General features: G+C 41.4%; 2 gene segments (V, D, J or C); both read left to right on the top strand.

Annotated features, from left to right (window-relative positions):
* The first annotated feature begins 655 nt into the window (after positions 1-655).
* Positions 656-1,628, top strand: LOC102391631. The segment is given in 2 exon segments: positions 656-969; positions 1,086-1,628. Coding segments are annotated over 2 exon segments (360 nt in total).
* Positions 1,629-7,056: 5,428 nt separating this feature from the next.
* On the top strand, positions 7,057-7,818 carry LOC102392610 (the record flags this gene model as incomplete). The annotated part of the segment is given in 2 exon segments: positions 7,057-7,304; positions 7,397-7,818. Coding segments are annotated over 2 exon segments (468 nt in total), but the record flags the coding sequence as incomplete, so codon positions are not given.
* Between the last annotated feature and the right edge of the window lie 14,331 nt (positions 7,819-22,149).

Below are 22,149 nucleotides of genomic sequence, written 5' to 3' on the forward strand. Positions count from 1 at the left end.
GATACCTGTGTTGGGAAGACCCCCTGGAGAAGGGAACAGCTACCTACTCCAGTATCCTTCCCTGGAGAATTCCATGGACTGTATAGTCCATGGGGTCACAACGAGTTGGACAGGACTGAGTGACTTTCACTTTCACTATCCAAAAAAGGTCATCTCCAGAAGCAATTTTGGGTCTTTCTAGACCCAGTTTCTTTTGGTTACAGAAAAATATAAGTGAGATTTTTCTTCCATACTTATTCCAGAGATCACCTTGGATGCAAAGAGTCAAACTTTGATGAATATTGTAATTTACATTGTAATTTTTGTGCCTTAAAAATATGCATTGCTCATCTACCATGGGCACTAAGATTTCATGATAATTATTTTTAATATATTAGCATAGCATTATATTATATGTGATAAGTTCAGCGTACTATTTTGTGTGAACCTATCACTTTAGTTTGAATGATGAATCAGTCTCCTTCCATCATTGCGAGACTCTTTCTGGCACCATTAATGAGGGAAGCAAGCTTCTTAAATGATTAATGCCTTCTTACATGCACAGCTGTGGTGACCTCTGAGAGGATGTGTGTGTGCTCAGGTGCTAAGTGCTGTCTGACTCTTTGTGACCCCATGGACTTGTAGCCTGCCAGGCTCCTCTGTACATGGGATTTTCCAGGCAAGAATACCGGATTGGGTTGCCATTTCCTCCTCCAGGGCATCTCCTTTTTTAACACTCCCTACTCAGAACAAAGTACAGATGAAGTTATTAAGTAGCCTCAGAATTGTGGTGATTCTTCTTGGTTCACAGATTCTGACTGATGATGTCATGACACAGAAGAAAATGCAAAAGAGGCAGCCTATAATCAGCTTCCTGTGAGTGTCACACTTGAGGCAACTGGCCTGAGACCAGCTGCATTTTGGCCATGGCTTTGCAGAGCACTCTGGAGGCAGTGTGGCTGGGTCTCCTCCTCAGCTCTCTCTGGAAGGGTGAGTAAGCCTTTTCACCATCTGGTCTCGGAAAAATGTATGCCTTTGTTTAAAATTTGTTTTCAATTTCAAAGTCACAACCTTTTTTTTTTTTTTTTTTTGTTTGTTTCCTGTAGTTGCAGAGAGCAAGGAGCAAGTATTTCAGTCTCCCACTGTGGTCTCTTTGGAGGGAGCTGTGGCAGAAATTTCTTGTAATCACTCTATATCCGATGTTTACGACTTCCTCTGGTACCTTCACTTCCCAGGATTTGCACCAAGACTCCTCATCAAGGGCTCAAAGCCTTCTCAACAGGGACGCTACAACATGACATATGAGAGGTTCTCTTCATCACTGCTCATCCTCCAGGTGCAGCCGGCAGATGTGGGTGTTTACTATTGTGCTCTGAGGTGCACAGAAGCAGGGCATCCATGAAGAGCTGAACAGAAACACGGAGAGGTCACAGCATTTGCAGGATGTGGAAGAAAGACGAACAATAACTGCTTCCCCGCCTACTCCCAATTCAGCATCCCCCAAGCTTTTCCATTTGCACTATCAGGAAAAACATTTGAGTCCAAACACTATATACAATGGGCTTCCCTTGTAGCTCACCTTGTAATGAGCCTGCAATGCAGGAGACCCCCGTTAGATTCCTGGGTTGGGAAGATTCCCTGAAGAAGGGTTAGGGTACCCATTCCAGTATTCTTGGGCTTCCCTGGTGGCTCAGATGGCAAAGAACCTGCCTGCAATGCAGGAGACCTATGTTCAGTCCCTGGGCTGGTAAGATTGCCTGGAGCAGAACTCCAGTACTCTCACCTGGAGAATCCTCATGGAGCGAGGCGCCTGGAGGGTTACAGTGCATGGGGTCGCAAAGAGTTGGACCCGACTGAGTAAATAAGCACAGCACAGCACAGCACCATGTATACTAAAAGTTCATAGGGAAATAAGTTTTTACGGAGTGTTTCGATAATGGTTCTGTAAATTTATGTTTATAATTGTCTTTTGGATAACTGAAACACTTTTGATCTGTTTCTTTTGAAATATGCCTCGATTACTTTTGCTTTCTCTTGTAAAATGGCTGATTCTTTACCACTGCACCACTTGTGTCTTAATAAAAATTCCCACAAAGAGAATGAAGCTGGCTGATAATATGTAAAATGCAAATGCAGAAAGCAAGAAGAAAATAGCAGAGAGGAAGAGTCATGTCCATTGTGCTATTTTCTTCTTGCTTTCTGCATTTTAAATATTATCTGCCAGCTTCACTGTTTGTGGGAATTTTTTAAAGACACAGGTGGCTCAGTGGTAAAGAATCTGTCTGCCAATGCAGGAGACGTGGGTTCAATCCCTGGGTCAGAAAGATCCCTTAGAGTAGGCAATAATAACCTGCTCCAGTATTCTTGCCTGGAAAATTCCATTGACAGAGGAGCCTGGAGGGCTATAGTCCATGGAGTTACACACACATTTTGTAAAGTGTACTTTAGTAAACATTCAATAGTATAATTAGCTGAAAGGGAACAAATGAGTGAATAGCTACTACCAACAGCCCTGAGTTTGAAACCTTGAACCTTCTCAGGATATTTTACTTATTACACTTTGATGTACACACTAAGTGAGGATGCCAGTGTCAACTAGTATATGAAATATTAGTAAAACTCAATCTTATTCCACATTTTAAAACTTAAATACAATATAAGTTGTAATATATTCTTCCTATATCTTTGTTAAATTATCTTTGTCTTTTTACCTAGTCCTTTCCTTCCCACTTTAGAGACTAAAGTCCTAGGATAGATCAGTGATACCCACTTTTTTTTTTTTATCAGAAGTCTCTGGAGTTTTTTAAAAAGAGTAGATTTTTTTGTCCCCTGCATTCCAGAGAAACTGAATCATAGTTTGCAGGGATGGGACCCAGAAGTCTGTATTTTCTATAAATGTCTCTCTGGCAGTTCTAATGCTCATCCTAGTTTGATGTGAGAATCCCAGACTCAGGATCCAGATCTTGAGGCTTTAGCCACTATTGTCTACTTTTGTGTGTGTGCTAAGTTGCTTCAGTTGAGTCAACTCTTTGTGACTCTAAGGACCGTACCCTGCCAGGCTCTTCTGTTCATGGGATTCTCCAGGCAAGAATCCTGGAGAGGGTTGCCATGCTCTCCTCCAGGGCATCTTCCTGACACAGGGATCAAACCTGTGTCTCTTATGTCTCCTGCATTGGCAGGTGGGTTCTTTACCAGTAGCGCACCTGGAAAGCTCATTCTCTGCTTTTAGTAACATCCAAATTGTATACACATATACATTGATATATGTTTGTACCACTTCTTTAGGCATATTCTGTTTTGGGTTATTGCGTGTTTAAAACTGTGTTAATCTTGCCTTTTCAGCAAATGAAATATCTGAGTATGAGCCACGTGTGCGTCTTCTCCATGAGTTCCGCACATGTGCTCTTGCTGCTCCACAAACAGGGAATGAGCACATGGGCCCTCGTTGCTTGGGCAAGAAAGAAGAGACAGAAAATTCCTTTCGTTTTTATAGGATGTTCCTTTCAGTTCATTGAGGAGTGACATATTGAAAACCCTACCTTTTAGGTTGGTGTTTTGATTTTATTGTTTAAACTGTCAAGAACTAGTCTCCTTACTTGATTTTTTCCAGCTTACATGTCGAACACTAAAGGTGTTCTTACCCAAAGGGGAAGTGGGACAAGAATGAAATAAAAGAAGGGGAAAATACAGCTGATGAGAGAGCATTTATAAAGAAGAGAACTCAGTGACAATGCAGTGTTAGAAGCATCATGAAGCTTTCAGTTCAATGGTGACTTGTGAAACATTCACAGGAGAGTAAAATTCCCTGTACTCCCAAATCCTGGAAGTTTGTACATATATAGAAATTCCCATTTTTTTGGAGATTTTCTTCTCATTAAAAATTCCTGGTTGAGAAAGCTATTCTAAGGCTCCTGAGACTAAAGATTCACAGCAGGGCTGAGTCTAAACTTGGAGAGTCCAATGCAGTGGGTGTAGAGCTGTCCAAGGTCTCCCTAGGTTGATCTGCTCTGCCTTCTGCTGGTCATATCCGCATTGCTGCTAATTCTTTCTTGGGGTCAGTAGCTCATTCAGTTCTTTAAATGTCTGAGGACCTCCTAGAAGCAATGATGTAGGGGCTGCTTTGATGAAGTGGCACATACATATGAAGTCAGTATTTGGTATACACCCAGTTAAAAGATAGCCTCTAAAGGTAAGTAGCACATAAGAATATGATTGTATAACTTTATTAGGATAATGAAATTACTTTCCAATATTGTAAGGTATTTTTAAAAAGTAAATGATCAAAATTGAATTACTCAATATGATTTATGCTTTTACAGTCAGAAAAGAATGGGTTAAAAGCTTTGTTCCATTTCTTTAAGGATGGTTTGAATAACTGAATATTCCTGAACTCCTAATATTTTCATCCCTAAAATATTAGGAAGAAAAATAGGTCAAGAAATGTAATGGGCTTAACATTATGCTCACAATAGACATTTAATGAATAATACCCTCATCAATCTCATAAAGCACATAAGAAGAATAACTAGTGAGTCTATTTTGTTCAATTCGGAAAGCTCAGTTGATGCCCTAGGAATCCTTTGGATGTGTAGCCTCTTAAAGGTTTAGTTCATTTGTGTCTCTTGGAATTGATTATTAAATAGTTGAAGGTAAGCACAATGAGTCACTGCACTATCTAGGCATAGTTCTACATGCTTTGTGTGCTGTATCTGTATAGGAGAGAAGAAGTAGAGATTAGGCAATTACCTGGAAAATTTAGTTATGGCACAAAGTCTATATTGGACTATTGTTTTGACTGGTCAGCCTGTTTATATTCTGCTATGTTTTCTTTCCTGTGCTGAAATCCACAGGTTCTGTGGGTCCACCTCAGTTACAGGTCTCCCAGGCTGGGATCATTTCTTCCTCCTCTGTCCCTTCAAGCCTAGGAGTGGTGAAGCCTACTTACTGTTGTTGGTCCCAGAGTGCTTTACCTTCTCTTGTAGATTTCCCCTAATCCTGCACATGTATTTAAAAATATTCCTTTCTTTAAGCTTTTCCCAATCATTCCTCTGGAGATGACTGCCAGTCCCTTTTAAGATACAACACTAACACTTAAACACTAGACAGAAAGAGAAGAAATTTATTATATTTTCCCATTCATCATAAGCCTCTTTGGGACTTGAAGATTATTATTTAAAGATAACTTACATATTGCAAAGAAAGACATTATAATAGGGTCAAGGTTTCAATTAGTTAAGTATGAGATCCTTAGCAAAGCTTTGAGAAACAGCTATGTTCCACAGTTTTTTTTTTTTCTGATTGAAAGCAAAGAGATTTTCTATCCTCTTTCTAAATTGAGTGGTTTCTTTGGATATTACTTAAGAGAAAAATAAGGAAAATCAAAGAAACAACTTCTTTTTACTGATACTTGCTTATTTTCTTTATGTTCGACTCTATTGAATAATCACTCTGCTGCTACTGTGGCATTTTTTAGTGTAAAACTTTAGCCTGTCTTCCCCTTAAAATGAACTCTTTGTCATCATCATAATGCCTCACGCTTAGTTAACCATCAACTTTTAATCCATGTGTATTTCATCCGAAGTCTGTTTTAAGTAGTCTCTCTATGTGGAAAATTTCTGTTTTTGCAAAACTTCATAGAAGTTTTTTAGCTGTAAAACGTACTATTTAATAGGACAAATATTTATAACAAGTTTATAACACCATCCGGAGAAGGCAATAGCACCCCACTCGGGTACTCTTGCCTGGAAACTCCCATGGACAGAGGAGCCTGGAAGGCTGCAGTCGATGGGGTCGCGAGGACTCGGACACAACTGAGGAACTTCACTTTCACTTTTCACTTTCATGCATTGGAGAGGGAAATGGCAACCCACTCCAGAGTTCTCGCTGGAGAATCCCAGGGACGGGGGAGCCTGGTGGGCTGCCCTCTATGGGGTCGCACAGAGTCGGACACTACTGCCGCGACTTAGCAGCAGCAGCAGCATAACGCCATCCCTCCTTTTCTCTCTCTAAAAATGTTTAAAGAGAAGGTTCAAGTTCTTCTTGTATGACTATTTAAATATCATAGGGAGGGGTCCCAACAGACCTTACCAAGAGAAAAACCCAAGTTATATTGTGGTCAAAGAGGTTTAATTGGATGTCAGCTCTAAATTATTTCTAAAGACACATATAAGCTCATTCTTACCATTCATCTTCTCTTGCCTTACTCTTTTCCTTTATTTGGTTTTTTCTTGTCTCTCACTTTTCTTTCTCTCTCCATTCAATGCTATGCTTTCCCTTCTTTTTTTTCTATTTATTTCCCCATCCTATCAAAATATGCTTTTCCCTTCTTTCTGTCCCTGTATTATCTTGAGAGAGCATAAACCATTTAAAAGTTGTTCGACCCAGGATGAATTTTTTCCCCACTTTGGGTCACACATCCCTGATTCTTCTCCTTGAACACCGATGGAAAATGTAGACATCCAGAGGACCGGTCCTGTGATAAGACCTGGAAACTCCAGGGGTGTGTGTGTGTGTGTGTGGGCGCGCTCAGTCGTGTCTGACTCTTTGTGACTCCATGGATTGTAATCCGCCAGGCTCCTCTGTCCATGGAATTTTCCAGGCAAGAATACTGGAGTAGGCTGTCATTTCCTCCTCCGGAGGATCTTCCTGACCCAAGATGGAACCGAAGTCTCCTGCATTGGCAGGCGGAATCTTTACTGCTGAGTCACTAGTTAAGCAGCTCAGCTGCTGCTGCTAAGTCGCTTTAGTCGTGTCCAACTCTGTGGTACCCCATAGACGGCAGCCCACCAGGCTCCACCGTCCATGGGATTCTCCAGGCAGAACACTGGAGTGGGTTGCCATTTCCTTCTCGAATGCATGAAAGTGAAAAGTGAGAGTGAAGTTGCTCAGTCGTGTCCGACTCTTAGCGACGCCATGGACTGCAGCCTACCAGCCTCTCCATCCATGGGATTTTCCAGGCAGGAGTACTGGAGTGGGTTGGCATTGCCTTCTCCAAGCAGCTCAGCTGCTAGAAAGTCTCTAGAAAGTCTCCTGATTCTAAGTGGGCTCTAGGGGGCGCTGCACTGTGCGGTTTGTCTTGAGTGCAGGAAGTGCTGCAGTCTTGCTTCTCACGGAGGTTTGGGAGAAGAGCTTGCTCTACAGAGAGAAGATACAGGTGCCAGGAAGCACCAGGGGGCATTTGTAAAACGCTGTGCTCGTGGAGAACATAGTCTCTGAGGTGGGGCCATATCTCCAGCAAACGTGAGCTGCAAAGGAGCCCCCATCCAGCCCAGCTTGAACCATGGCCTCTGCACACATCTGGACACTTGGGATTCTGTTTACACTCAGTGAGTGATGCTCCCTTCCAGTTTTGCACTTGTATTACCCACTTGCGTTCTTTTTCAGAAGCTTCACTGATGTATTGTGGGTTACTTTACAGGTGGGCTGAGAGCTCAGTCGGTGACTCAGCCAGAAGCTGAGGTCCGTGTCGCAGAAAGGGATCCAGTGACTGTTAAGTGCACCTATTCAGTTTCGGGGAGCCCTTATCTTTTCTGGTATGTCCAGCATCGCAATCAAGGTCTCCAGTTCCTTCTGAAATACATCAGAGGGGACACCTTGGTTAAAGGCAACTACGGTTTTGAGGCTGAATTTAACAAGAGCCAAACCTCTTTCCACCTGAAGAAACCATCTGTTCTCGGGAGTGACTCTGCCTTGTACTTCTGTGCTGTGAGCGACACAGTGGTGGGGGACGCAGGGAGAGCTGAATACAAACCCCTGAGCACAGAAAACCATGTTCCTGAAGCCTTACTATCCCTCCACAAGGTGGCGGTGTGGCTCTGGGATTTGTCCTTCATTATACCATTTTTTTTTTTTTTTTTTTTTGTAAAGCCACAAAATTTGTTCATTTGACAAGTATGTTAAGTCGCTTCAGTTGTGTCCGACTCTGTGTGACCCCGTAGATGGCAGCCTTCCAGGCTCCTCCGTCCTTGGGATCCTCCAGGCAAGAACGCTGGAGTGGGTTGCCATTTCTTTCTCCAACGCAGGAAAGTTAAAAGTGAAAGTGAAGTCGCTCAGTCGTGTCTGACTCTTCACCACCCCATGGACTGCAGCCTTCCAGGCTCCTCCGTCCATGGGAGTTTCCAGGCAAGAGTACTGGAGTGGGTTGCCATTGACAAGTATATACTGAAATAAATCATGTGTGCCAGGTACTCTGCTGAGCACTGATCATAAAGAGGTGAAGAAACCATCCTTGATCTGCAGACGCCAGGTGTGATCCCAAACAGTTGTGAACCCCTTTAATTCTCACAACTCTTTTCATGAGCTTCACTTTGCCGATGAAAGCATTCAAGCTCAGAGAATTTATGTGTCTTACTGAAGTCACAGAACTGTTCAACAGTAAATTGAAACCCAGGCAGCCTGCCTCTCAGGCGTGTAGTCTGACCACTCCACTTCTCCTCAGCCTATAGGCTCCTCCAGGGATGAGACAGATTTCAACAGTGGTGTAGCCCTCATTCCCAAAATAGTCCCTGTTAATAAAAACTGTTGGTTGTAGGGATGAAAAGTAAACTGCTAACTCAAAACAGTTTGGTAAGTGCTCAGAGAGAGAAGTGCATAAAATGCTATGTGACAAAAGGAAGTAGAGGTAATTTGACTCTGAAGGAAGAAGAGAGGAAGCAAGTGAGACATAATGTGAGGAGGATTCAAAACAATGGAGGATTTAAGTCGTATAAGCATGTAGGCTGATTACAGCTCCTGTGCTCACATCTTCTTCCCTATACCCTTGTGAAGGACTGGACTCAATGTCTCTCTTTTTCCCTCTTTTCAACTTAGAACTTCCCAGGAAGGGCTCTGGTTGACTGAGTGTGAGCCAGATGCTGTTCCCTGGACAAGTTGTGGTGGCTACTAGGCTTAGCCCAGCTTTGCTCTACATTTGACCAATTAATTAGTGGTGTCTGGGGGATGATTGTGCAAGAAATTAGCAGCTCCATTTTGAACCATATGATTCAAAGGAGTATATCCCCAAAGAAATTAATTTTTATGTCGAGACTTACATTTCTTTATTTTTTCCAAATGGATAGACATTCGTAGGAACACTACTTATTGAAAATTTCACTTTTGCTCCATCAATTTGGGATACTGCATTTATAGTATACTAAATTCCTATATATATCCAGGGCTATTTTTGGATTCTATTCTTGATGGGGATAACTCAGCCCAACATGATTACAGTCCCTGCAAAGAGCCATTCCTCGACTACCCCTTGGGCTTGGGTTGTGTATACACTGGTGGAATATCTACATCAGGGAAGAAGGTCCTTAGAAGAAGCACATGCAGACCTTAAAAGTGGATCTGGGGAATCCTTGTGTGCAGGGAATCCTGGGATCTGGGTAACCAGAGCAAGATCTAGAAAAGATATATCCTTGGCTCAGTGGACTTCTCAGAGGCAATGATGTGGGAGGTTGGCTAGGGAAGAGCATTTTATAATAGAGGACTAGGGAAGGGCCATTGTGTGCTCAGGTCTATATTCCCCACATTTACTGAGGTGGTGGCTGCTGGTGCTGCTGCTAAGTCCCTTCAGTCGTGTCTGACTCTGTGTGACCCCATGGACTGCAGCCTTTCAGGCTCCTGAGTCCATGGGATTCTCCGGGCAAGAGTACTGGAGTGGGTTGCCATTACCTTCTCTGACTGAGGTGGCTAAGAGGGAGCAAATAAGTTTCATTAGACATTCTGTTTTGTCATTTGGTCCTGGTAATTGGCTTGTTTGACCTTGAGGAGAAAACTTAGCTTAGTATTCTTTTTTTCCTTTACTGGAAAAATGTTCTGGAAAATGTTCCTTATTACCAGGTAACTTTTAAGTAAAACCAGACATTCAATGGAGTTTTTATTTATAATATTCATTTTTATCTTCTCTTTTATCTCATTTTAAGGATGCAATGGAAAAAGGACTAAGCATAAATTATATTTTATGATTCTTCTTCTTAGTAACTATGTCAGAGTGGATCAGCCATTTACAATCTATGTGCCTCATCTCCTAAATCATAAAATTGAGATAATTGGAAGGACTGTTGCGAGGATTGTTGTACATATGTGTTGGACCCTGAGTAGAAGTGGATTTTGAGGGAGGCATAGCAATCAGAAACTTAGTCACTGCTATGGATTGAGGATGATGCTGTGAAAGTGCTGCACTCAATATGACAGCAAATTTGGAAAACTCAGCAGTGGCCACAGGACTGAAAAAGGTCAGTTTTCATTCACATCCCAAAGAAAGATAATGCCAAAGAATACTCAAACCACCGCAGAATTGCACTCATCTCACAGGCTAGTAAAGTAATGCTCAAAATTCTCCAAGCCAAGCTTCAGCAATACGTGAACCGTGAACTTCCTGATGTTCAAGTTGGTTTTAGAAAAGGCAGAGGAACCAGAGATCAAATTGCCAACATCCGCTGAATCATGGAAAAAGCAAGGGAGTCCCAGAAAAACATCTATTTCTGCTTTATTGACTATGCCAAAGCCTTTGACTGTGTGTATCACAATAAACTGTGGAAAATTCTGAAAGAGATTGGAATACCAGACCACCTGACCTGCCTCTTGAGGAACCTGTATGCAGGTCAGGAAGCAACAGTTAGAACTGGACATGGAACAACAGACTGGTTCCAAAGAGGAAAAGGAGTACGTCAAGGCTATATAGTGTCACCCTGCTTATTTAACTTATATACATAAACATCATGAGAAACGCTGGGCTGGAAGAAGCACAAGCTGGAATCAAGATTGCAGGAAGAAATGTCAATAACCTCAGATATGCAGATGACACCACCCTTATGGCAGAAAGTGAGGAAGAACTAAAGAACCTCTTGATGAAAGTGAAAGAGGAAAGTGAAAAAGTTGGCTTAAGCTCAACATTCAGAAAACAAAGATCATGGCATCTGGTCCCATCACTTCATGGCAAATATGTGGGGAAACAGCGACAGATTTTATTTGGGGGCCCCAAAATCACGCAGATGGTGATTGCAGCCATGAAATTAAAAGACTCTTACTAGTTGGAAGGAAAGTTATGAGCAACCTAGACAGCATATTAAAAAGCAGAGACATTAGTTTGTCAATAAAGTTTCATCTAGTCAAGGCTATGGTTTTTCCGGTAGTCATGTATGGATGTGAGAGGTGGACTATATAGAAAGCTGAGCGCTGAAGAATTGATGCTTTTGAACTGTTGTGTTGGAGAAGACTCTTGAGAGTCCCTTGGACTGCAAGGAGATCCAACCAGTCCATCCTAAAGGAGACCAGTCCTGGTTGTTCATTGGAATGACTGATATTGAAGCTGAAACTCCAGTGTTTTGGCCACCTGATGCAAAGAGTTGACTCATTTGAAAAGACCCTGATGCTGTTATAGTTTGAGGGCAGGAGGAGAAGGTGATGACAAACGATGAGATGGTTGGATGGCATCACTGACTCAATGGACATAAGTTTGGGTAAACTCAGGGAGGTGGTGATGAACAGGAAGGCCTGGCGTGCTCTGGTTCACGGTGTTGCCGAGAGTTGGACACCGAACTGAACTGATGGACTGAATTTTGTCTCCTGCCAAAAGCTGTATGTTGAAACCTAATCATCAGTGTGATGTTATCAAGATGTGGAGCCTTTGGGAAATTCTTAGATTGTAAGGGTGAAGGTCTTTTGAATGGAATTCGTTTTCTTATAATAAAAGGCACCCCAGAGATCTCCTTTGCCTATTCCTCCATATGACAGAACAGCAGGAAGATTGTGGTCTATGAACCAGGAAGTGGGTCCCCACCAGATATCCAATCCACTGGCACCTTGCTCCTGGAGTCCCTAACCTTCGGAATTGCTAGAAATAAATGTTTGTTGCTTAGGCCTCTAGTCTGTGGTATTTTTGTTATAGCAGCTCAAATGGAGTAAAGCCATCACCAAAGCTATGGATCTCCTATATCTGCTCTGAATTGCTTATATTTGGACTGCAACATGAGAAGGAAATGCAGTCGATCTTGTTTTTAAGTTACTTTACTTTGGTCTTTGTCACATCACGTGAACCTGTATACCATCTTATATACTAGAAAACCTGCTTCTAGGAAAGGAGTTAGTATCATCCTATCTAATTACATTGTGGTTAAATTGCATCAAGGAACATTTTATTCTATTTTAAGCAACACGGCTTTTTTATTATTATTTTTTTTACGTTTTGGCTGTAGTGGGTCTTTGATAAGATGCGGGGCTTCTCTTCTTCTGGAGCATGGGCTCAGTTGCTCTGCAACATGTGGGTCTTAGTTTCCCAACCAGGGATTGAACCCACATACCCTACATTGGAAAGTAGATTCTTAAGCACTGGAACGCCAGGGAAGTACCAACTTTTTTTTTTTAAATTACTTGTGGAACCACAGTTTTCATTTCTGAAATATAATGTTAAGTATTTTAGAGAAGGTAGGGGTTGAGAAGCATTTTGGGGGCTTATTATCTTGGTTTTCCTGAGAGCTATATTTTGCTGCATCCATGTGAGAACTTGCTCTTGCCTGGAGGCTAGGGAGACATCTCTCTCTAAGAGGAACCACCCTCCATGGAGCCACTTTGTGTTCCCTTCAGTCTTCCCTCCTCTGACCTTTTTCTAATTGTGTAATAAGTTTCACTGTGTTCCCTGCAAGAATCCAGAAATACTTAAAATTAAGCGTTAGTTTAGCTTTTCATCTTCTTCCCTTCCCCAAGCAAAAGAAACAAATAAGACAAACTCATCCTTTGTTTTTTTGTTTCTACATCAAACAGTGGAACTACCATCTACCCAAGTGCTCTCCACTTGTGCTCCCACAGGCGCTTCCAGGTCTTTCCCGAAGCTGTTCCTTTGGCCTCTTCCTACTTGCCCCAGTCTTTACCAGCTTCGTCCATCTTCCCTATGTTTTAGTTCAGGTGTCACTCCAGCTGGGAATGTTCCTGGAATCCCACAACCAAAGTAGTCTTCCTACCTGTATGTCCCCATGATGCTGTACTTTCCCTATCACAGCAGTTATCATGAAGACTATCACTGCTTAAGCATTCTTTTCCTTTTGACAAGACCATTTTCATAGGGGGATGTTGCATCTAGCTCAGTGCCTGACCCAAGTATGGACTCTGCAAATGTTGTTTGATTGAGTAAATTAATACTTATCAAGAGTCTTAAAATATTCTTACTCTTTAACCCAGGGGAATCCCCTTTGTAGAAGCTAGTCTAAAGAAATAACTGTAGTTTTATGTTATTTTATAAGTGGTCATGTAAAAAATGAAGATGGAAAAACCCTTAACAAAGAAATAACTGGAAATTTAGACAGATATATGTGTAACAGTGTTTATATAGTATTCTTCCTAAAATCTAAATATTTACCACGAGGAAAATTGGTAAGTAAATTATAGTACATCTCTATCATGGAATATTTTGAGGAACATTTTCAACTAGAATCCAAATTCTACATATACTTATTAGTAGGTTCAGAAATAACATTAAAAAATCCAGGGTACCCCAAAGTGTAGGTATGTATTTATGTGTTTGTGCATATATGCACATGCAGTCCAATTTTGTTAAAAATATTTATACATACACAAAGGAATAAAAGATATATACCCAAATATTACCAAAGATATTTCTTGGATATAGCATTCACAAGATTTTTATACTTGTCCATATTTTCCACATTCTGTATTTAGAATTCATTATTTTAACAACCAGAGTAAAACTCACCTTTTAAAAATTTAAAATGTATCTCTAGTTGGTGACTCTTGCTATAGGGGTACAGTTTTCTTTCTTAATCACAAGAACCTTCTAAAATTTGCTTTAACAGATCTTTGAGGTTTTTTTATCTTTTAATTTCAGTACATATAAAAAATAACATTAATGCATGTATATAGGAAGAAGCATAAGCTGGAATCAAGATTGCTGGGACAAATATCAATAACCTCAGAAATGGAGATGACACCACCCTTATGGCAGAAAGTGAAGAAGAACTAACAAGCCTCATGATGAGAGTGAAAGAGGAGAGTGAAAAGGTTGGCTTATGCTCAACATTCAGAAAATGAAGATCATGGCATCTCGTCCCGTCACCTCATGGGAAATAGATGGTGAAACAGTGGAAACAGTGTCAGACTCTATTTTTTTGGGCTCCAAAATCACTGCAGATGGTGACTGCAGCCATGAAATTAAAAGACGCTTACTCCTTGGAAGGAAAGTTATGACCAACCTAGATAGCATATTGAAAAGCAGAGACATTACTTTGCCAACAATGGTCCGTCTAGTCAAGGCTATGGTTTTTCTTGTGGTCATGTATGGATGTGAGAGTTGGACTGTAAAGAAGGCTGAATGCTGAAGAATGGATGCTTTTGAACTGTGGTGTTGGAGAAGACTCTTGTGAGTCTCTTGGACTGCAAGGAGATCCAACCAGTCCATTCTGAAGGAGATCAGCCCTGGGTGTTCTGTGGAAGGAATGATGCTAAAGCTGAAACTCCAGTATTTTGGCCACCTCATGCGAAGAGTTGACTCATTGGAAAAGGGTCTGATGCTGGGAGGATTGGGGGCAGGAGAAGAAGGGGATGACAGAGGATGAGATGGCTGGATGGCATCACTGACTCGATGGACATGAGTTTGAGTGAAATCGGGGAATTGGTGGTGGACAGGGAGGCTTGGCGTGCTGCGATTCCTGGGGTCGCAAAGAGTCGGATGACTGAGCGACTGAACTGAACTGAACTTATACTCCTGTGTTGACCCAGATCTCTTGAACACAAAAAAGGTTTTTCAGAGGAGAATATATGTTATATAACATAATTATTAGTACCATATAGTTGTTTTCCAAGGCCACTGTGACAAAATGGGTGCCTTCAACAACAGAAATTTGTTGTCTTGAAGTAGAGAATCAAAGTCCATGATTAAGGTGTCAGCAAGTCTGGTTCCTTCCAAGCCTGTGAGAGAAGGATCTGTTTCAGGACCCTCTCCTTGGCTTGAGATGGACAGCTTTTCTCTGTTCTCTTCACGTTGTTTTCCCTTTATTAGTCTCATTTCTGTGTCCCAATTTCCCTTTTTTATAAGGACACCAGTCATGTTGGATTAGAGTCCACCCACATCTCATTTTAACTTGATTATTTCTCTAAAGAACACTGTCTAAATAAAGTTGCATTCTGAGGTACTAGGGATTAGGTCTCCAACATATATTTTTGAGTGAGTGGGAGAGGTGGGAAGAGACAAAATTCAGCCCGTAACAACACAGTCATTAATGATTACTTTCATTCCCAAGGCTGCGGCATAGAAAAGCCTCTAATGTTCCTTCCTTTTGTTGTTTGATACAATAAAAATTTCCTAAGTCAGTTAATAGATGGCAACACAGAAAAATCAAGTTCTATTTGCTGTTCTGAAAAAGTAGGACCATTGTTTTGGTCTTGTGATATTTCCTATGTTAAACATAGTTGAATTTATATAGAAATATATAATTTAGAAAGAATTTTATTATGGAAGTTCTTTATTAAGTAAAATTAATTAATTAACCTCCACAATTGATGAATTAGTCTACACAATCTCTTATGGAAGTGAAGAAACTGCTTCTCAGACAATAAGTGATTTGCATAAAATTGCAGAAATATCAGGTCCTTAAAATTGCTCACAACTGGTCTGTCTGGATCCTCAATCAGAATGTTCTCCATTGCGTCAGATAGACCCCGTGGTCCATGTGATCAAGCCAAAGTATTGGCTTCTACCTTAACAAAAAAATATGATGGGCGGTCCATAAATTGCATGGATCTGAGACCTATTTCGGAGAAGGCAATGGCACCCCAATCCAGCACTCTTGCCTGGAAAATCCCATGGATGGAGGAGCCTGGTGGGCCGCAGTCCATGGGGTCGCTAAGAGTCGGACACGACTGAGTGACTTCACTTTCACTTTTCACTTTCATTCATTGGAGAAGGAAATGGCAACCCACTCCAATGTTCTTGCCTGGAGAATCTCAGGGACGGGGGAGCCTGGTAGGACACGACTGAAGTGACTTAGCAGTAGCAGCAGAGACCTATTGACTCCTGTGAAACATTTCTTCTGTCCAAGTATATTTACTACATAGGGTAGCTGTTGCAACGAGCTCTTTCTAAAATGTGACCCTTTTAGGTTACTTCTGTGCAAGGTGTTCTGGCATATTTAACTCCCTCATAAATCCTTCTTTCTTCTCCACCTGGTACTGAAAGGAAGCTGGTTATTCCGTACTTGGTATTTCATATATACTGTGTCAAAATGATGCTAGAAGTCATCAGCACTCATTGATCTTTTCCATGGGAAAATGAAAAAGTTGCTTATTTAGAATACTTTCAATAATTTTAGACCTGGAAGAAGTGTTCCCCAAATATTTTCTAGTGATTTTCCTTTCCCATATTATATGAGCAAAGGGCTCAACATACCACTATTTTTTCTACATTATTGTGAGTATTTAACGTGTTTGGATTATTGGAATTGGCTGATTCAACTAACGTTAAGATATCTTTTGGATTTAGCTCTTTTTCAGAGTTAAAAAAATCCTTTTTGTTACTGCTACTGAGTTTATATTGGGTATTTCTTTCTTTTTTTTTTTTTTTTGGCTGTGGGATCTTAGTTCCTGACCCATACACCCTGCAATGGAAACTTGTAGTCCTAACCGCTGGACTGCCAGGAGATTCTCTACTGGGTATTTCTTGAAGGAAGAGTGAATGATCCATATATACATTAAAAATAGTCACATATACTATAATTCCTACACAAGTGCTTTCTACTGGTCATGGTTCTTTCCATGTGCTTTAGAAAAGAAGGAAAGGAATGGGAAGCAATTGCAGTTTACCACTGACTGTTTACAACAGGCTGACTCTGAAGTAGGTGTTAGTGTCCCAGTTTTACAGATGAAGAAACTGAGGCTCCAGGAGAGAGTTGCCCTGGGTCACAAGGTGGAAGAGCTGGGATTTGGATTTAGGTCTCTCTTGACTCCGAACTTGTGCCTTTTCTTATTCTCCTACACTTCTGTTTTGTTGACTGATTCCACATCAAATGTCTTTTCCTAGCTAGTCAGTCGGAGAAGGCAATGGCAACCCACTCCAGTACTCTTGCCTGGAAAATCCCATGGATGGAGGAGCCTTGTAGGCTGCAGTCCATCGGGTCGCTAGGAGTTGGACATGACTGAGCAACTTCACTTTCACTTTTCATTTTCATGCATTGGAGAAGGAAATGGCAACCCACTCCAGTATTTTTGCCTGGAGAATCCCAGGGACAGCGGAGCCTGGTGAGCTGCTGTCTATGGGGTCGCACAGAGTCAGACACGACTGAAGTGATTTAGCAGCAGCAGGAGCTAGTCAGTAGGGACTAGTGAGGGGTCCTCTTCTCTGTTTAATATCTGTTAAGTGAGTTTGAGTAGCAGATGTAAGGTGAGGACTTAGTGTGATTACAAAAGGACACCAGGGTGTCAGGAGATGAAAGGTCCAGTTCAGATGGCCTCATTTGCTCTTTTGTGGAATAAAATCAAGATTTCATTTCATCTTACTTTGGAACCAATGGAGGATTTCTGGGCATGAATGACCATCTCAGATTGATTATTCTCAGAGCTCCATGGTGACTGCAGCCATTAAATTAAAAGACTGACCACAGTGGATGACCACCTTCTGGAACTGTGGGAAATCGATGAGGAATATGGAGCCCAATGGAATCTATCCTTTGAAATATTTGTTTCATTCAGATCAAACCTTTAGAAGGTTCAGTACAGTTCAGTTCAGTCACTCAGTCATGTCCAACTCTGCGACCTGATGAATTGCAGCACGCCAGGCATCCCTGTCCCTCACCAACTCCCGTAGATCACTCAAACTCATGTCCATCGAGTTGGTGATGCCATCCAGCCATCTCATCCTCTGTCGTCCCCTTCTCCTCCTGCCCCCAATCCCTCCCAGCATCAGGGTCTTTTCCAATTTGAGTCAACCCTTCCCATGAAGTGGCCAAAGTATTGGAGTTTCAGCTTCAGCATCAGTCCTTCCAATGAACACCCAGGATTGGTCTCCTTTAGGAGATCAATCTCCTTGCAGTCCAAGGGACTCTCAAGAGTCTTCTCCAACACCACAGTTCAAAAGCATCAATTCTTCCGCGCTCAGCTTTCTTCACAGTCCAACTGTCACATCCATACTTCAGCACTGGAAAAACCATAGCGTGACTAGATGGACCTTTGTTCGTAAAGTAATATCTCTGCTTTTTAATATGCTATCTAAGTTGGTCATAACTTTCCTTCCAAGGAGTAAGCATCTTTTAATTTCATGGCTGCAATCACCATCTACAGTAATTTTGGAGCCCCCCAAAATAAAGTCTGACACTGTTTCCACTGTTTCCCTGTCTATTTCCCATGAAGTGATGGGACCAGATGCCATGATCTTCGTTTTGTGAATGTTGAGCTTTAAGCCAACTTTTTCACTCTCCTCCTTCACTTTCATCAAGAGGCTTTTTAGTTCCTCTTCACTTTATTCCATAAGGGTGGTGTCATCTGCTTATTTGAGGTTATTAATATTTCTCCCAGCAATCTTGATTCCAGCTTGTGCTTCTTCCAGCCCAGCGTTTCTCATAATGTACATCTGGAAGTTCACGGTTCATGTATTGCTGAAGCCTGGCTTGGGGAATTTTGACCAGTACTTTACTAGAGTGTGAGATGAGTGCAATTGTGTGGTAGTTTGAGCATTCTTTGGCATTGCCTTTCTTTGGCACTGGAATGAAAACTGACCTTTTCCAGTCCTGTGGCCACTGCTGAGTTTTCCAAATTTGCTGGCATATTTAGTGCAGCACTTTCACAGCATCATCTTTCAGGATTTGAAAGAGCTCAACTGGAATGCCATCGCGTCCACTAGCTTTGTTCGTAGTGATGCTTTCTAAGGCCCACTTGACTTCATGTTCCAGAATGTCTGGCTCTAGGTGAGTGATCACACCATCGTGATTATCTGGGTTGTGAAGCTCTTTTTTGTATAGTTCTTCTGTGTATTCTTGCCACCTCTTCTTAATATCTTCTGCCTCTGTTAGGTCCCTACCATTTCTGTCCTTTATCCAGCCCATCTTTGCATGAAATGTTCCCTTGGTATCTCTACTTTCTTGAAGACAACTCTAGTCTTTCTCATTCTGTTATTTTCCTCTATTTCTTTGTCTTGATCACTGTGGAAGGCTTTCTTTGCTCTCCTTGCTATTCTTTGGAACTTTGTATTCAAATGGGAATATCTTTCCTTTTCTCCTTTGCTTTTCACTTCTCTTCTTTTCACAGCTATTTGTAAGTCCTCCTCAGACAGCCATTTTGCTTTTTTGCACTTCTTTTCCATGGGGATGGTCTTGATTCCTGTCTCCTGTACAATGTTCCGAACCTCTGTGCATAGCTCATCAGGCACTCTATCTATCAGATCTAGTCCCTTAAATCTATTTCTCACTTCCACTGTATAATCATAAGGGATTTGGTTTAGTTCATACCTCTTCTTTTAATATTTCTTAATTTTTTCTGCATAAACTAGTCAGATTAGATTTTATTGAATTGCATCTGAAATTCTGACTGATTAAAGGGAGTTCTTGATAAAGCATATTGCTTTATAAAGCGAATAAAAAGTATGGTAGTATTAGTGTTATAGAAACAACTAGATCAATGATATAAAATATAAAACTCAAGAACAGAGCAAATTCATGGCTAACATTATATGTAATAAACATAGTAAAACATACCTGTGGAAGGAAGGTGGGTTATTTTGTAGATAGTGTTGGGGAAAATGTCCTGCTCTATGGAGAAAAATAAAGCTGCATTTCTCCTACACTATATACATATATATATATATACACACTATATATATATATATATATATATATATATATATATATATATTATACACATAAGGGGATGACAGAGGACGAGATGGTTGGATTGCATCACTGACTCAATGGACATGAGTTTGAGTAAGCTCTGGGAGATGGTGAATGACAGTGAATCCTGGCATGCTGCAGTCCATGGGGTTGCAAAGAGTTGGACACGACTGAGTGACTGAACAACAGCATCTTTGATTGATACATATCCCAAAGAAGTTCTTGCACAGTTGAGGGGAAATACAGAAACACTTATTGCTGTGTTGATGAAAGTTAGAGGCAACCTTGGAGTGCATCACTTGGGGAATGGATAGGTAAATGTAAGGAAGTCCATGGTTAAACATTTTGCAGTAGTTAGAAGCTGTGAACCAGAAGTACATACCCAGTAATCTGAAGAGTTTTAAGTTATCTATAGCTGTAGACCACTTGGCTTCAAAGAAGAAGCTGCCTGAACCCTTAATCAGTTATTTGTATAACTGTATTTTCTTTGTGTTACCTTTTATGTTCCAGTTCTCAGAAAATTCAGAGCTCTAATTAATCATAGTAGCTATATTAGTTTTTATACTAACTGAATCTGTGTCCACTTGTCTTTGTTTCTTCTATTTTAATTTTACAGCCATACTGAAATTCTGTAATTTATTTGGAAGATTTTTCTAGTCATTTCAGTGTTTGTCACTCAATCATGTCTGTCTCTTAGCAATCCTATGGATCATAGCTTGCCAGGCTCCTGTGTCCATGGGATTCTCCAGACAAGAATACTGGAGTGAGTTGCCATCCCCTTCTCCAGGGGTTCTTCCCAACTCAGGGATCGAACCCATCTTTTATGTTTCCTGCATTGACAGGTGGGTTCTTTACCACTACCACCTCCTGGGAATACCTATATATCAATAATAAGTCCTAAGTGATCATCTTATCATTATTAAAGATCCTCCCAGTAAAAAAAGAAAAAAATATTGGGGACGAAACTAATTTTTCCTGACCTCAGTTCAGTTCAGTAGCTAAGTCATGTCCGACTCTTTGCAACCCCATGAATCGCAGCACACCAGGCATCCCTGTGCATCACCAACTCCCGGAGTCTACCCAAACCCATGTCCATTGAGTCGGTGATGTCATCCAGCCATCTCGTCCTCTGTCGTCCCCTTCTCCTCCTGCCTCCAATCCTTCCCAGCAGTGGGGTCTTTTCCAATGAGTCAACTCTTCCCATCAGGTGGCCAAAATATTGGAGTTTCAGCTTCAACATCAGTCCCTCCAATGAACACCCAGGACTGATCTCCTTTAAGATGGACTGTTTGGATCTTCTTGCAGTCCAAGGGACTTGCAAGAGTCTTCTCCAACACCACAGTTCAAAAGCATCAATTCTTCGGCACTCAGCTTTCTTCACCGTTCAATATCACATCCATACATGACTACTGGAAAAACCATAGCTTTGACTTGCTTTGTTGGCAAAGAAATGTCTCTTCTTTTAAATATGCTATCTAGGTTGGTCATAACTTTCCTTCCAAGGAGTAAGTGTCTTTTAATTTCATGGCTGCAATCACCATCTGCAGTGATTCTGGAGCCCAAAAAATAAAGCCTGACACTGTTTCCCCATCTATTTCCCATGAAGTGATGGGACCAGATTCCATGATTTTAGTTTTCTGAATGTTGAGCTTTAAGCCAACTTTTTCACTCTCCTCCTTCACTTTCATCAAGAGTGCTTTTAGTTCCTCTTCACTTTTTCCATAAGTGTGGTGTCATCTGCATAGCTGAGGTTATTGATATTCCTCCCGGCAATCTTGATTCCAGCTTGTGCTTCTCCAGCCCAGCGTTTCTCATGATGTACACTGCATAGAAGTTAAATAAGCAGGGTGACCATATACAGCCTTGACGTACTCCTTTTCGTATTTGGAATCAGTGTGTTGTTCCATGTCCAGTTCTAACTGTTGCTTCCTGACCCACATACAGGTTCCTTAATAGACAGCCTCAAGAGGCTGCTTTGCTGGAATAGCCGTGAAGAGACACCCCATGTCCAAAGTAAGAGAAACCCAAGTAAGATGGTAGGTGTTGTGAGATGGCATCAGAGGGCAGACACACTGAAACCATAATCACAGAAAACTAGCCAATCTGATCACATGGACCACAGCCTTGTCTAACTCAATGAAATTAAGCCATACCGTGTGGGGCCACCCAAGATGGAGGGGCCTTGGTGGAGAGGTCTGACAGAATGTGGTCCACTGGAGAAGGGAATGGCAAACCCCTTCAGTATTCTTGCCTTGAGAACCCCATGAACAGTATGAAAAGGCAGAGAGATAGGACACTGAAAGATGTACTCCCCGGTTTGGTAGGTGCCCAATATGCTACTGGAGACCAGTCGAGAAATAAC

Source organism: Bubalus bubalis, chromosome 11 (genome assembly GCF_019923935.1).
Source record: "Bubalus bubalis isolate 160015118507 breed Murrah chromosome 11, NDDB_SH_1, whole genome shotgun sequence".
Classification (NCBI taxonomy): Eukaryota; Metazoa; Chordata; class Mammalia; order Artiodactyla; family Bovidae; genus Bubalus; species Bubalus bubalis.